Genomic DNA, 13,244 nt, shown 5'->3' on the forward strand with positions numbered 1-13,244 from the left:
ATGACGAATGATTATTTTATATCTAATGATGCGGACCCGAGTAAATTGATAGACAAGGAAATGCAATGACGGACTTCAATGAACCCCGAATGTCGAAAAGATTAATTCAAAGTCTTTCTTGCCCCAGTACTACATGATCTGATCTCTTTGTGATTATCTCAAACTCAGTGGTAACTTGATAAACTTTATCAAAATTCTCTCACCTGCCCTGTATGTGTATCAGTGCCACCTGCTGTTGTCACTTTCATGATTACTTCAGATAATAAGGTTATTTATCGTCACACTAAGTAAAGTTAGTTTAGAATACACAAGAATAAACATGCGGATCTAGCTGGACTGACTTCATTTAATTATAATTACTTTTATTTTGAAAATAAAAATATATTTCTGAAAAAAGGAGGTATGGAGATAGTCAATTTAATTTTATTTATATGGAACTTTTCTAATTATGTTGCTAATATAATTATAATCCCGTTGTATCACTTCCAACAAAGTGTAAAACTTTACACTGCGCGTAGTTTCCGTTTTATAAAATTTTCTATTTCAGTTCGAATCATCTTTGCATATTTACATTAAAAAAATTTAAAGTATTTTCCATGCCATTACAACAAAAATCGCATGAGTAATCTGTGAGTCTTAAAAAGCTCCAGTATGTTTCACAGGCTTAGATCCCATTGGTCTTTTTGTTTTATATGTTTGTATCTGTTATTCTGTTTAATATTCTTTTCTTTTTTTAGCTGTTCAGAAGAATCTTTGAATTATTTAATTTCTTTAAACATTTGAGATATAAAAACTCACTGGAAAATATGTGATATTATTTCTCATTTTTGAGAGAAAAGGAATGAAAGGAGAGTGTCTTTTATTTTGACTGCCGACGTCACGTTGACGACGTATGGACGTCTTGTTTTGTGTGCTGCAGCGCGGGAGTTTCATTTTCCAGCCTCGTTTTGTTTACACAGCTAATTTTATCCCGTCAAAAATGTATGTTTTCGTTTCTACGTAATTCATCTGCTATTCCTCTAATTTACATTAATCCTGAGGTAAACCAAGTAACTTACGGGTGTTATTTCCATGCTAATAGCAGCAAGTATGACAAACTATCTTGCTAACTTACGCAGACAGTTCTGTAGTAACGTCAAATGTTATAATAAAACACTCGTTTATTCTTTTGTAGTCGATTGAATCATGTCTTATATTAGATATGTTATTAGTTAGGTCAAGTGTCGTTTCAAATATTACTCGTATAATTAAGATAGATGATGTCAGGCTCATTTAGTTTAAATTAAGTGTTTAACGTAACCCACAACACACTTTGATAGGTGGAGCTGAGCTGTCAAAGCGTCAGATGAAGAGAGTTTTCCAGTCTCATAAAGCTCTAATGTTTGTGTCCTTAGACACTGACTTCCACTGGAAACAGAGACACACAGAATGGCTGCGGCTCCAGTGGACTACACCATAGGAGGGGTGAAAATAAACTTCCCCTGCAAAGCTTATCCCTCTCAGCTGGCCATGATGAATTCAGTAAGATCTGTTGTCTTGAACCTGGTGACAGACTTGTTAATGTGTTTTACAGTGAATTAGCTCTGTCATCAGTAACATCTTTATACAAAACATTTTAAAATTGCCTCTTTACTTTTGATTGATATGTCTGTAATTTTCATGTTTGAAAACATGTTTGTTTTTGTTTTTGTTTTTTCTTCATCTCTCTTAGATCATTCGTGGACTTAACCATGGAAAGCACTGTCTATTGGAGAGTCCTACTGGCAGTGGGAAGAGTCTTGCTTTGCTTTGTTCGGCCCTTGCATGGCAGCAAGCACAGTTTGGTATGTCTAGAAATCTTTTCAATGAGTTGCAATGTTTTTAACTTTTCTGCCAATCGTTCTGGCATCTACGCTAACTAAGATAAACGATCATTTTAATCAGACTGTACTTTGCGCAACATCAAACCACATTTACATTATGAAACTGATGTGTCAGAGGTGAATATGCAGGTTATAGAGCGTTTTAGATACATCATGTAGCCAAAGCACATGTTATCACTTTGAGAAAAGAAAACCAATGAAAAATATTTATAGATGACTGTACTATACACCAAATGTAATGCTGAAAATAATGATGTATGGACCATCTATGTTAAATGTGGTTTGAAAAATGTACAGATAGGTTTGAAAATTTGAGTCTGGAAAGTATGGAATTTTGAAATGAAAAATGTGTAGGAACCTGTATGTATGATCTATGTGACACTAAACTCTTGTTAACAATGCATTTACACAATGCCTCGTATTTTGTTAATTTGATCATATATTAAGGTAAGGAACAGCCGAATGCAGGCACCAGTTCGGCCGACTGTAAGAAACCAGAAGTGGTTACTCCATGTCAATGTGTGTGCCACAGCCAAAATGCACATCCCACTTTCAACCGCACAGCATCTAAACCACCTCTGGTGGATCATGCTGGTGAAGGTACTTCTGCTGAAGCTACAAACCCTCTGTCAAAAGGAGGTGAGCATTTTCTGAAACATTTTTATGGTGCCGTAAGTCAAATAAATTTGGTAACCTTGTGATGGATTCAGTGATTATTTTATGCTGATTCAAACCAATAACTCAGTTGTGAGTGTGAGTCTTTTGAACAATACATTAAAATAACTGGCTCAAATGAGTCATTTGTTTCGTGAATCAGTTCAGATGGTGGTTGAGCTTTGTTAATTTGTGTGTGTGTGTGTGTGTGTGTGTGTGTGTGTGTGTAGCAAGTTAAAACAGTACAAAAAATACATCTTGTAACATTTAGATGATTCTACTAACTTATTACTTACTGTAGATAAAATATAATTTCTTAATGTCTGTTATGCTATTTTAAAGGCTCTTAATTTTGTTTTGTGGTTCTCCTACAACATTAAGCACTTTTTACTTACTGCACCAAAAACTACTTGCCTAATTAATAAAGTTCAAACATTATATTCAAGTGAACAGTCAGTAAAACTTAATAACAAATACACTATTTACAAGCACAGATAAATACACTATAACAAAATTACAAATAAAGGTCTGACTGTAGAATTCATTTCAGATACAGAAATGTAATAATTAAATGTAAAATAACATTATAGTGTATACATTTAATATAGCTTAATCTTTGTTAAAGCTGTGTTTTGTTGTTTGATTAACATTAATGACTTAGAAGCAGGCATTTATAGGCTGTTGTGCACCGATCCAATATGATACACATCCGATTTCTATCTCAACTGTTTACGTTCTTAGAGAGCAGGGTGGTTGATATACTGTATACATTTTATACTTTATATTTATTTTATTTAATATTTAATAAATTACTAAGAAAGAAATAATTTGAAAATGACTTAAAAATTTGACCTCTAAATTAAACCAACTTACTGTAGATGGCAACTTCTTGATTATGTTATCGTATTACAGTATTTTTCACAAATAAAGAAATTGTTGGAAAAATATGAATAAAAGGGAAGTAAACACTGTAACCAACAGGGCTTACTCAGTAGTCTGGTAAGTTTTTGTGCACTGGAAATCATATTTTTTCAAATAAAGACAAGGTAACACTAACTTTACTTACAGCACAGTGGAAATGACATGAATATAACATAGTGGGCAGCTGAATACAGCGCTGCATAGTTTGTCGATCGTGCGTCTCCAGTGAGGCTGAGCTGACTGTCACACACAGAGTAACACGTTCATGCAGGCTACAAATGCGCACTTCAGAATATCTGACAGCTGGAGTTGGACCATTCCTGGACCAAACAGGAAAAGTTATCGGCCGATGCCAATTCGCCTTGGCGATATATCGGTTAACCACTGATTTAGACTTAACGGACTGTGTTTACGACAATACTTGCCGAGAGTGTGTATCTGTCCATCCAAGTGCAAGGAGACGCAAAAGTCCAAACTCCAACACAGAAACGTTATTTTCAAATTTATCTACTTGGGTGTCCGTTTTCAAAAAGCTCCGTCTTTGTTGACAAAAACGACATCTCAGTGTGGATGAAAGGCCAAAACAGAAAAATATGCGTTTTCAGACGAAAACGTATTATTGTGGTCAAGGCCTTAATCTTTGAAACTTGCAAACCTTTTACATTTACGAACAGCTATATTACACACTACATGACAGTTAGATCTGAAAAAGCATAATAGGAGCACTGTTGTAGATGTAGATGCAGCACTGTTAAGGAAACACTTTGATACATTACTTAAGTGTAATCCATTTTCTCATAAAGTATGTATCTTTGTTTCAGCAGTCAAAAGTGACCAGCCTAAAAAGTCGACTTTGTCTTCCCGTCTCTCTGAGAAACTTCAAGCCTCTCTCTCCAATGGAGAACCAGATGGTGATTTTAAGATTGACAGGAAGCGCATTCGTACACCAGGCACAGGGCAAAAGGTACCGCCACCAATAGCTTCTATTCCTATGACATTATTGATTGGCTTGTTGAGTCTTGTCACACTCAGGTTTTTTTCTTTCCACAGGACAGCAAGCGAAGATGTCTCGAACGTGGAGTGATTTACATTGATGATGATGAAGAGGAGGATGATCTGGGGAGACCGGTGCCTGGGGCTCAGAGTTGGACCATGGAATTGAACAGCGGTGCCAAAGCTGATAGCTGCCAGTCAAGGCCACAGTGTTGTGTAAGTGCACCTCAGACTCATTTTCTTCTCTTATCTCTAATTTGGAGAATATGATGTAACAGTGTCAAAAATAGCTATGAAGAGCACTGTTTGATATTTCTCTACATTTCATCATCCAGTATCCAGAGGGATAGTTTACCAAAAAATAAATAAAACTCTGATCATTTACTCACCCTCATGTTGTTCCAAACCTGCATGAATTTTTGGATTGTGTGGAACACAAAAAGAAGAAATTTTGAAGAATGTTTTTACCCTAACAGTTTCTCAGTACAAGTAACTCATTTAGGTTTGGAACAACATGAGGGGCTGTAAATGATGACAGAAATTATCATTTTTGGGCGAACAATGGCTTTAAGACTTCTGCTGTTTTGTATTATATAAATAGTAATAAATAGTATTTATTATTAAATAAACAATATTATAATTATATATTTAATTGTAACTTGTAATTATTAAATTATCTATAATGTTATGTATTGCGTTGTATTATACATTGACCACCGGGTGGCAGCAGAGGATGGGTCAAAACAGGTTCATGGGGATATTATTGTTTTTTTTCCAGGTTTTTTTCACACAGCTGTGTCCTTAAGCAGGCATTATCTAAGTTTAATTAAAGTAATTTGACTAGTGCTGTGTCAGAAAAAGCCATAGGACTCTGATTTAATGTACACACACATAGTCGCTATATATCCTATATATGTAGGATGGTACTTAAACAAAGCTCACGACAGTATGAATGCAAAAGTGGGTTTTTGTTGATGTTTGGGGATACTAGATTGACTAGATCACAAACTTTATGGTACGTTATCCAATCTTTCCGATTGGATGAATTCTGAAAATCTGCCTGACATGTTATCTGTAATTTGATAACCTTAAACAGACAGTTTGTACTTCATCATTCCCATTTAGCAGAAATCCTGCTAATGTGGGGTTACCATTCATTTGGCTTGTTGAGAGAGGCTCACATGTAGGGCTATATAATTCAGCTCAGCATCTCCATGTACTGCATGAGGAAAATCTGATACAGTGTAACAAACACCGCAGGTATTCACATGGCCAGTGGTGAAAGGAATCTGTGTCAGTGTGAACGCCCCGTCACACTGTAGGACATATTGCTTACAACAGGGACAATGGAAAAGGGAGTGACTTGTCTAATGTGTTCCTCGAGATTGGTGGACGGTCACTGAAGAGGACGGCCTGGGCTTGATGGGCGGGCCTATGGGTGTGTTGGGTAGGGGGAAGAAGAGAAAGCAGGTCTTAGGTTTCACTCTCTCACCTGACACCGTTCTCGGCCCCTGCCAGCGCTGACTGACATCTTCAATGGGCCCTTTGAAGCGAGCTCCAGTTTAATTAAGAGGTTTGCCTTGCTTGGCAGTGATCTGTGAAAGCCTGGGATAAATATTGAATGGGGTTCACCCGCTGGTTACGGTGCTCCGGGGATAAACAGGTGCTTTGTAAGATTGGGGATTTGCGGGGTGGGGGCACTCCGGGGCAGCTATCAGGAGGGCTATATGGAGTAAAGACCTCACTGAAATGCTTCACTCGCTGTCTCTGTCTCTCACCCGCTATCTCCTTTTCTCTCTGTCCATCTGTATGGTAAGGGTGCAGTGGCCCAGGCAGGCGGACAGTGTGAGATTTCAGTCTCTCAGGTGTCAGGCTCTCAGAGCCAGCCTGTTGAAATGCAGTCTCCATTGTTCGTGCTCACACTTGGGCCTGCATCTTCCACCACAGGGCCATTGTAGAACACAGACAATCTAGCCTCACCATCTCAAACACAGGAGCTGCTCTCTCCACACCTCACCTGGCAAACAGAAATGGCACTGTCTTACAGAACAAACCCAGCCCTTATAATGTTTTTTTTTTTTTTTTGCAGTAACTGATATGTACTCTGTAGGATCCTCCGCCTCTTTAAACAAGAATTTAATGATTCCTGTTCTGATGTTGATTCATCTTAATGATTCAGGCTGCTTAACGGTTCCATTAAGTATTCTTTTAAATTTGAGTCTAATTAATTGAGAAACTGCTACATCTGATCCATAAGAGTTTGTCATTTACTCGAACAACTGGCCATAAGAGTCATTAGCATGAGAATTAGACTTCAGTTTTAGTTGTTCTGGATGTTTCTTAATTAATGAAAGTTGTTTACTTGGGAAGGTTTTGACTTTGATTCACTGTACAGTATGTGTTTTATGAGTAATTTTTTTAGTGAATCAGTCATCAGCTACTTGTGTTTTTTTAATTATTATTATTATTAAAAGAGAACAGTTCTGAAAAGGCATTAACTTGGGAATCTTTTGACTTCATATTGTGCTTCTGTTTTTGATTCACTGGCTCGTAAGAGTCATTTGCTTGTGAATCAGGCTTCACTAGAAGTGCTGTATGTTTTTGTTTCTTTAAAAAGATGGGTTCATAAAAATTGTTCTCTCAGGAAACATTTGACTTCATTGGTCATTCAGTATTTCTTTTTATTCGTTCAAAAGGAGCATTCCACATAGAAGTATTTCATTTTAATCAGACTTCACAGGTCGTGCTTTGTATTTTACAATGAGTAGTAACACATTGAACACTTTCCAAATCACCTTCATTTTAGTTCGGTGTTCCATCCACATCAGTGGATGAATGCTCATGCGGGAACCATTAACGGTACCAACTGTCACGGTTCTGATTTGTTAAAAAAAAAAAGTCCAGCAAAAATAAAGTTCTTTCTCTACTCTTCATGTTTCCATTACCCCTAAAACACATCACATAGTGACTTGCAGCTTATTTTTTGTATTTGTAGTATGTGTGCTGGCCCTGAACTGTAAGTAGCTGTTAGGTCCCACAGGAGTCGTGAAATGCCTTCATTGTACACCAGTGCTGCAACAAATCCCCGAAGACGCTTTCCCAATATCCTTGCTCATTTTTTGGTTCCAGAACAATGGCCACATTTTATTAGCAGAGCAATGAGCTGCTAGATGCATCTGCAGGTGTCTGCCCCTGACTGGAACAGCATGCTTGGGTTAACGCTCCCACACAATGCCACGCACTGTTTTATTAGGAGCCGCTGTTGAGGTCTGGAGTGGCCTGAGGTGTAACTCTCTGCTCCGCTGATATCCGGGCCTCGCCGGAAAGAATGCGCCAGTCCGCCTGAATGTGTCTATGGCGGCAGGTCTGGCCAATGGAGGCTGTTATCTGCATTCCAGGGGTGTCTTATTTGCTGTGCGGTAGCGAGAGGGGCCGAAACTGTGGCAGGCTGCATGTAACGGATACCCTTGTGTCAGCTGTTTCCTGCACGGCTACTGACAAGGCTTCCCATTCACAATCGGCTCTTTCTTTCCCCCCTGCGATGAATAAGTAATTATTCAGTATAGGAGGCAGGATACTTGGACTGGCCTATTGAATGTGGCAGCAGCAGGTAAGGTGATCGGCAGGGCCGTAACTCTTCCTGCGAAGCCGTAACCTTAGCTGCTGCCAGCTCTCTGTTTATTTAGCACGTCGGACCTGGTCTTTGTCCCACCGGGGGACGGTTTGCAAGACAGGCTCACGTTCGCTTCCATTCTATCACTTACTGTAATATTTAATGACAAACAAGGTTTGAGAAGCAACTTGGGTAACTGGAGCTGGACCTCTTCGGTGGAGTGCAGGCTAAAGGACAGCTTGATCCCTGATGTGAAGGTGTAACACACGCCGTGACTTAGCATCTGCTTATGAGGGATAATCTTTCTGTCACTTTTAGGAAAAGAAAAGAAGCTACTGTTATTTTGAAGGACTGAAGGATGACTGAAAATAGAGATTTTATTTGACAAAATTATGCATGCTCATTTAGATTAAGTGTTAAATGCCAGCAAAGGTAAAGTTAAAAACACAAATAATTTAATAACAAAGTTAAATGTAATCTTTAGAAAATTTCAAAATGAATATGTCATTTTTTTCATTCTGTACATTATAATGGCATGATGCCTAAATTCACTTTTAGCATTTAAAGTGATTTTTATTTTATTTTTATTTATTTATGCAAAATAGTAACTGTAATATCAACCAATTATCAGACATGGCTGAACAAAGTCATGTTGAAAGGAAAAAAACTAAAGTAGTGTAGATTAAAACACATGCATGCAGTATTTCGGTACTCGGACAATAACACTGTCTCCCACAGAATGAAGCAATGACTCTCTGTTTGACACCAACTGTGTAACACATGAGTTGTGTCATTCCCATGAATGGAGGGGAAAGTGGGACACTTAAAATGCTCATACTATCCTCAAGATCGGTTTCACCACTAGAGCTGGTTGCAGGCAGGCATGGCCCTTTGTGTGAAAGCTGCAATTAAAGAGATCCAATCAGAGGGCCAGTAGCGTGAACAATGGCACTGTCTAAAATTACAGTCTTGCTTGGGGTCAATCTGTCTTGACTCATAGCTTTTGCCTGTTATTTGAATGATTATCTATACGACTGCTTATACAAAAGCCTTTTCATGAGCTGGACAAACAAGGGCTGTAGAATTGCTTCAAGTAGGTTGTTTCTCTTTGTAATTTTTACGCTTGACTTGTTTTTCTCTCTCTCTCTTTGTGTCCAACAGTCTCCCGTGTCTTGTTCTCTCTGTCCTTGCGCCAACCTCAAAGCAGGACAGAAACTGGTTGAAAAGTCCAAGTACAATGAGAAAGACAAAGAGGGAAGTGAGAAGAAAAAAATCCCAAAGATCTTCTTCGGCACTCGTACTCATAAGCAGATCACACAGATCGCACGGGAGCTGAAACGGACGCTTTACTCCACTGTGCCCATGACAATACTGTCCAGCCGAGACCACACCTGTGTCCACCCCGAAGTGGTACCTCATGCCAACCGCAACGAGCGCTGCAAGGAGCTGCTGGAGGCCAAGAACGTGAGTCACCCCTTCCCAGGTTACACCGTGACATCGCAACCACCTTTGAGCACAGGTTCTTCATTCATCTGTCATCATTAGTGCCTCTGAGAGGGGTAAAAGAGAGTAGATTTAGGTTCACTGAGTTCAAGGCCTTTTATGAGACTGAACTCTGAACTCGATATTGGTGTTCAATGCAATGATGACTTCAACCAAACTTAGTGTTAAGTAGTAAAGACGCAAAAGGTCACATTATGATATGATCAACCCTTGCAAAATCTGCATGCGGAAATTCTTGATCGTGTGTATGTCTATTGAAATGACTGGATTTCACCTAAAAAAAATTCACAGAACAACAGTAAATGTGGCCGTACCTTAACAGATTCTGTCTGTATTTTCGACATTTGACTGAAGAATGATATTTTCGGTGGTTGAAATTGTGGTGCATCCTAATTAGATTGTTATCATAGTAATAAATCTAAACTGACACCAGTGTATTTTTCCCCCTCTGTGTGTGTAGCAAAAGATCACCCCTTTACACACTATTTCCAATGACCACCTAAGTGTACAGGTCATGGCTTTTGCCCTGTTTCATCATTAAGTGTTTGGCCTAAGTAGTGAACAGCTCATCATGAATTTGTTTGCCTTTAAAAGTCTTAAATTGGATCTTGTGAACGGAGATCGACCCACTCTTTACTGTGGAACCAAACACCTCATTTCCTGATCTTCACCGTGGCCTGCAGGCCAAACAGCAAGTGTGGCCACTTATTCTGTGATCCCTCTTCTCCTTTCACTGTAATACTGTGGTAAGAAAAGAAGACGAGCTGCCCACACTGAAATGCAAAACCTTGCTTTAAGGTTTCACAAACTTAATCTCCGTCACCAAAGTTGTGGAAAACAGTTACAGGCGATAATATCCCCAATCAGTCATACAGACCTTTTTTGTTGTGCAGCTTTGTCAAAGGCTTCAAACACACTTTGTTCCAGTGGGAGATTCGGTATTGTCCGTTTTACTTAGTCTCTGACCATCGGGCAGCCCACATAATGATACCTATTATGCTGTCACCACAGGTGTCCACTCACCTCTCGACTGTGTCGCGCCCCTGCCGACAACCCTGCTCAGAGAGAGGAGGGAATGAGCTGTCATTTTCCTCAAACTCCCTGAGGCCCCATCTCTTGTGTCCTCTTATGAGCCACACTCTGAGTCTTTATTCTGCTCTCCTGGCCCTACTGAATGGCTGAAGTGCGTAGGCCTTTCAGACACTTGTCATTAGGTCGCACACCCCTCAGTGATGCCATCATCACCTTCATTAGGGTTGGAGGACAGGGGGAATAAAACGGCACGATCAGGTTGACGTTTATCCCATGCTCTCATTGACGATTAATCCCTCTTTGAGTATGTTTACTGGAAGCTGCTATTAGACTTTCAGCTGCATGTTACAGTTTCCAGTGAATTGCGAAACAATGCACAGATGCTTCCCTTTTCTGCATTGAGGCACCTGCCTAAATAGTCACATAAACAGTTCGTTGTATCAGTTCATGCATTCTCTGGGATTCAAACCCACAACCTTGGTGTTGCTAGCACTGCGCTTTACCACTTATGCACTTAAATCTTTTTAAAATGCATCTCAAGCATACCTTTTTTCATAAAGCGATGTTATCTGTCTGCGTTTGTGTATTTCCATGTCATTTCAGGGTCTGTCATGCCGGTACTACCACAATGTGCATAAAATGCGTGATCAGAGCTCTTTACAGTGGGTACATGGGCTACACCAGGCCTGGGACATTGAGGATCTGGTGCGTCTTGGTGGCAAGCTGCGGTCCTGTGCCTACTACGCAGCTCGGGAGCTCATGCAAGAGGCCTGCATTGTGTTCTGTCCTTACAACTACCTGCTTGACCCCCTTATTCGTGAGAGTGTGAGCATCAATCCATAAGCTACCATATAATTTAAGTTTCAGTATATACAGAATGTAATTTACTATATTTTTATTTATATAGATATAATTATGTTGCTTTATAGATTATTTACATTTCTATGTTTTAATTTTTTTGTGTTTTGTGCTGATACCACACTTATCAGTTTAATAATATATTTTTGTGTAAGAGACTAAAAACTAGGGTTGTCAAGCGAATACATTTTTTAATCTAATTTATTACATGATGTGCCAATTAATTCATCCATTTAATCGCAAATGAATCGCACATCAAATTTGGCTCAGAAATTAGCCGCAAAATATAATTCAAAGTTATTATTGTGTTAAATGAGAAAACCATTAAATAGACATTATGAAAAGTAGCTTTTGAAATAAATATTTTATTTGATTTAACATAGAACTTATTACACACAAACTTTTAGGGTACAAGGGTGATAAAAACAGACAATATTGTGTCTAAAATGTACCGCAATGTTACATTATTATTTATTGACCAGTTGTAAATCAATATCACATTTGCACTCATGCTATTCGGAACAAAAAACGCACCCGTTTGATATTGCAGTTGTTGCTCATGTGAACTATATCATTTGATTTAAATATAAGACAAAAACTGCATTTTGCCCCAATATCTTCTCACTGCAGTCTCACTGAATTCTATAGGCTACATCACGCAGTGAGATGTTGCCCTTCTTCATGTTGTCGCCAATCAACTGTGTGTAAGATGTTCTACGTAGGTCTGGGGCAGGCTGGGTGTGTTAATTGCATTAAATCAGTTTAATCATGTTATTTTTCCATAGCTATTTAATTAAATTAATGCACTACTAAAATGTTACATTTTAAAAAATCTGTCCACCCCTAGTTTAAAAAAAAAACTCTCCCAAATAATGCTGCAAACTATACAGAGAACCCTCTCATTTGGTACACTATAATATTAGAGGTTAAGATTAACAACAGAGCTATTATATTCAACTGCGATTTATTTCCAGATATAATATTTACACTCAAATAAAAGCTGAAATATTTGTATACAACTCAGTTACACAAGGTAGTTTTCATAAGCACCTGTCTTCGTGGCAAATTTATTCAAACATATATAATTGTATAATTAATATATATAACATGCATAATTAACAGAAAAAAAAAAATTAAAAGCTAACTAACAAACGGATGACTTTCCTGAGGTGAATGCAACATTAAATGATATTGTTCACAAGCTTCACAAGCAAGTTTTATTGACAAATAATGTTTAGTATAGGGCAAAACGGATACAGATCTGGCAACCCTGGCTAGAACTACGGTTGATCCATTGGGTCAAATAGAGCCTGTTTTTATGTAGCTGTTTTTAGTTGTTAATGCATTATTGTCACATTAACTTGCCTTAACTAACTCAACACGAGAGATTTTCTTCATACACAGTGTGCTTTGCAGTTGGTCATGTTTTACCGATGTTTTAATAATTGCTTTTATCTGCCGATACTGATTGTTTGCCGATATATCGGTGCATCGCTAATTTTTATATGTATCCATCTTTGCTCCTCTTTCCAGATGGAAATCAATCTGAAGGAGCAGATTGTGGTGCTGGACGAGGCTCATAACATAGAGGATTGTGCCCGTGAGAGTGCCAGTTTCACCCTGAATCAAGCTCAGCTGTTGCTGGCACGTGATGAGATCGACGGAATGGTGACACATAACATTCGGCGTGAGCAACACAAGCCACTGCTAGCATTCTGCTGCAGCCTTGCCAAGTATGGCCCCTCTTTTCTTCAATAATTTCACATTATAGGTGGTGGGACATCCATATTTGGCTTCATCATGAGTTG

General features: G+C 38.6%; 1 protein-coding gene across 9 annotated transcripts in view; it reads left to right on the forward strand.

The window, feature by feature from the left end:
- Window positions 1-873: 873 nt before the first annotated feature.
- Window positions 874-13,244, forward strand: part of brip1 (BRCA1 interacting helicase 1) — an 81,521-nt gene continuing 69,150 nt past the window's right edge. For 4 of the 9 annotated variants that reach the window (XR_013195944.1, XM_077208280.1, XM_077208279.1 and 1 more), the window contains exons 1-9: window positions 890-1,040; window positions 1,395-1,521; window positions 1,712-1,823; window positions 2,310-2,501; window positions 4,259-4,401; window positions 4,488-4,646; window positions 9,205-9,507; window positions 11,182-11,403; window positions 12,970-13,169. Coding sequence is in view for 8 of the 9 variants with exons in the window: in XM_077208280.1 (XP_077064395.1) it covers window positions 1,429-1,521; window positions 1,712-1,823; window positions 2,310-2,501; window positions 4,259-4,401; window positions 4,488-4,646; window positions 9,205-9,507; window positions 11,182-11,403; window positions 12,970-13,169 (1,424 nt within the window). In the remaining variant the exon portion in view is untranslated. Of the gene's footprint in view, window positions 1,041-1,394; window positions 1,522-1,711; window positions 1,824-2,309; window positions 2,502-4,258; window positions 4,402-4,487; window positions 4,647-7,763; window positions 8,041-9,204; window positions 9,508-11,181; window positions 11,404-12,969; window positions 13,170-13,244 lie in introns of those variants that run through there. The other 5 variants (XM_077208282.1, XM_077208284.1, XM_077208281.1 and 2 more) reach the window with 4 other exon arrangements.

This window comes from Siphateles boraxobius, unplaced genomic scaffold, assembly GCF_051911475.1.
Source record: "Siphateles boraxobius isolate OS27281-9 unplaced genomic scaffold, OSU_SipBor_1 6, whole genome shotgun sequence".
NCBI lineage: Eukaryota > Metazoa > Chordata > Actinopteri > Cypriniformes > Leuciscidae > Siphateles > Siphateles boraxobius.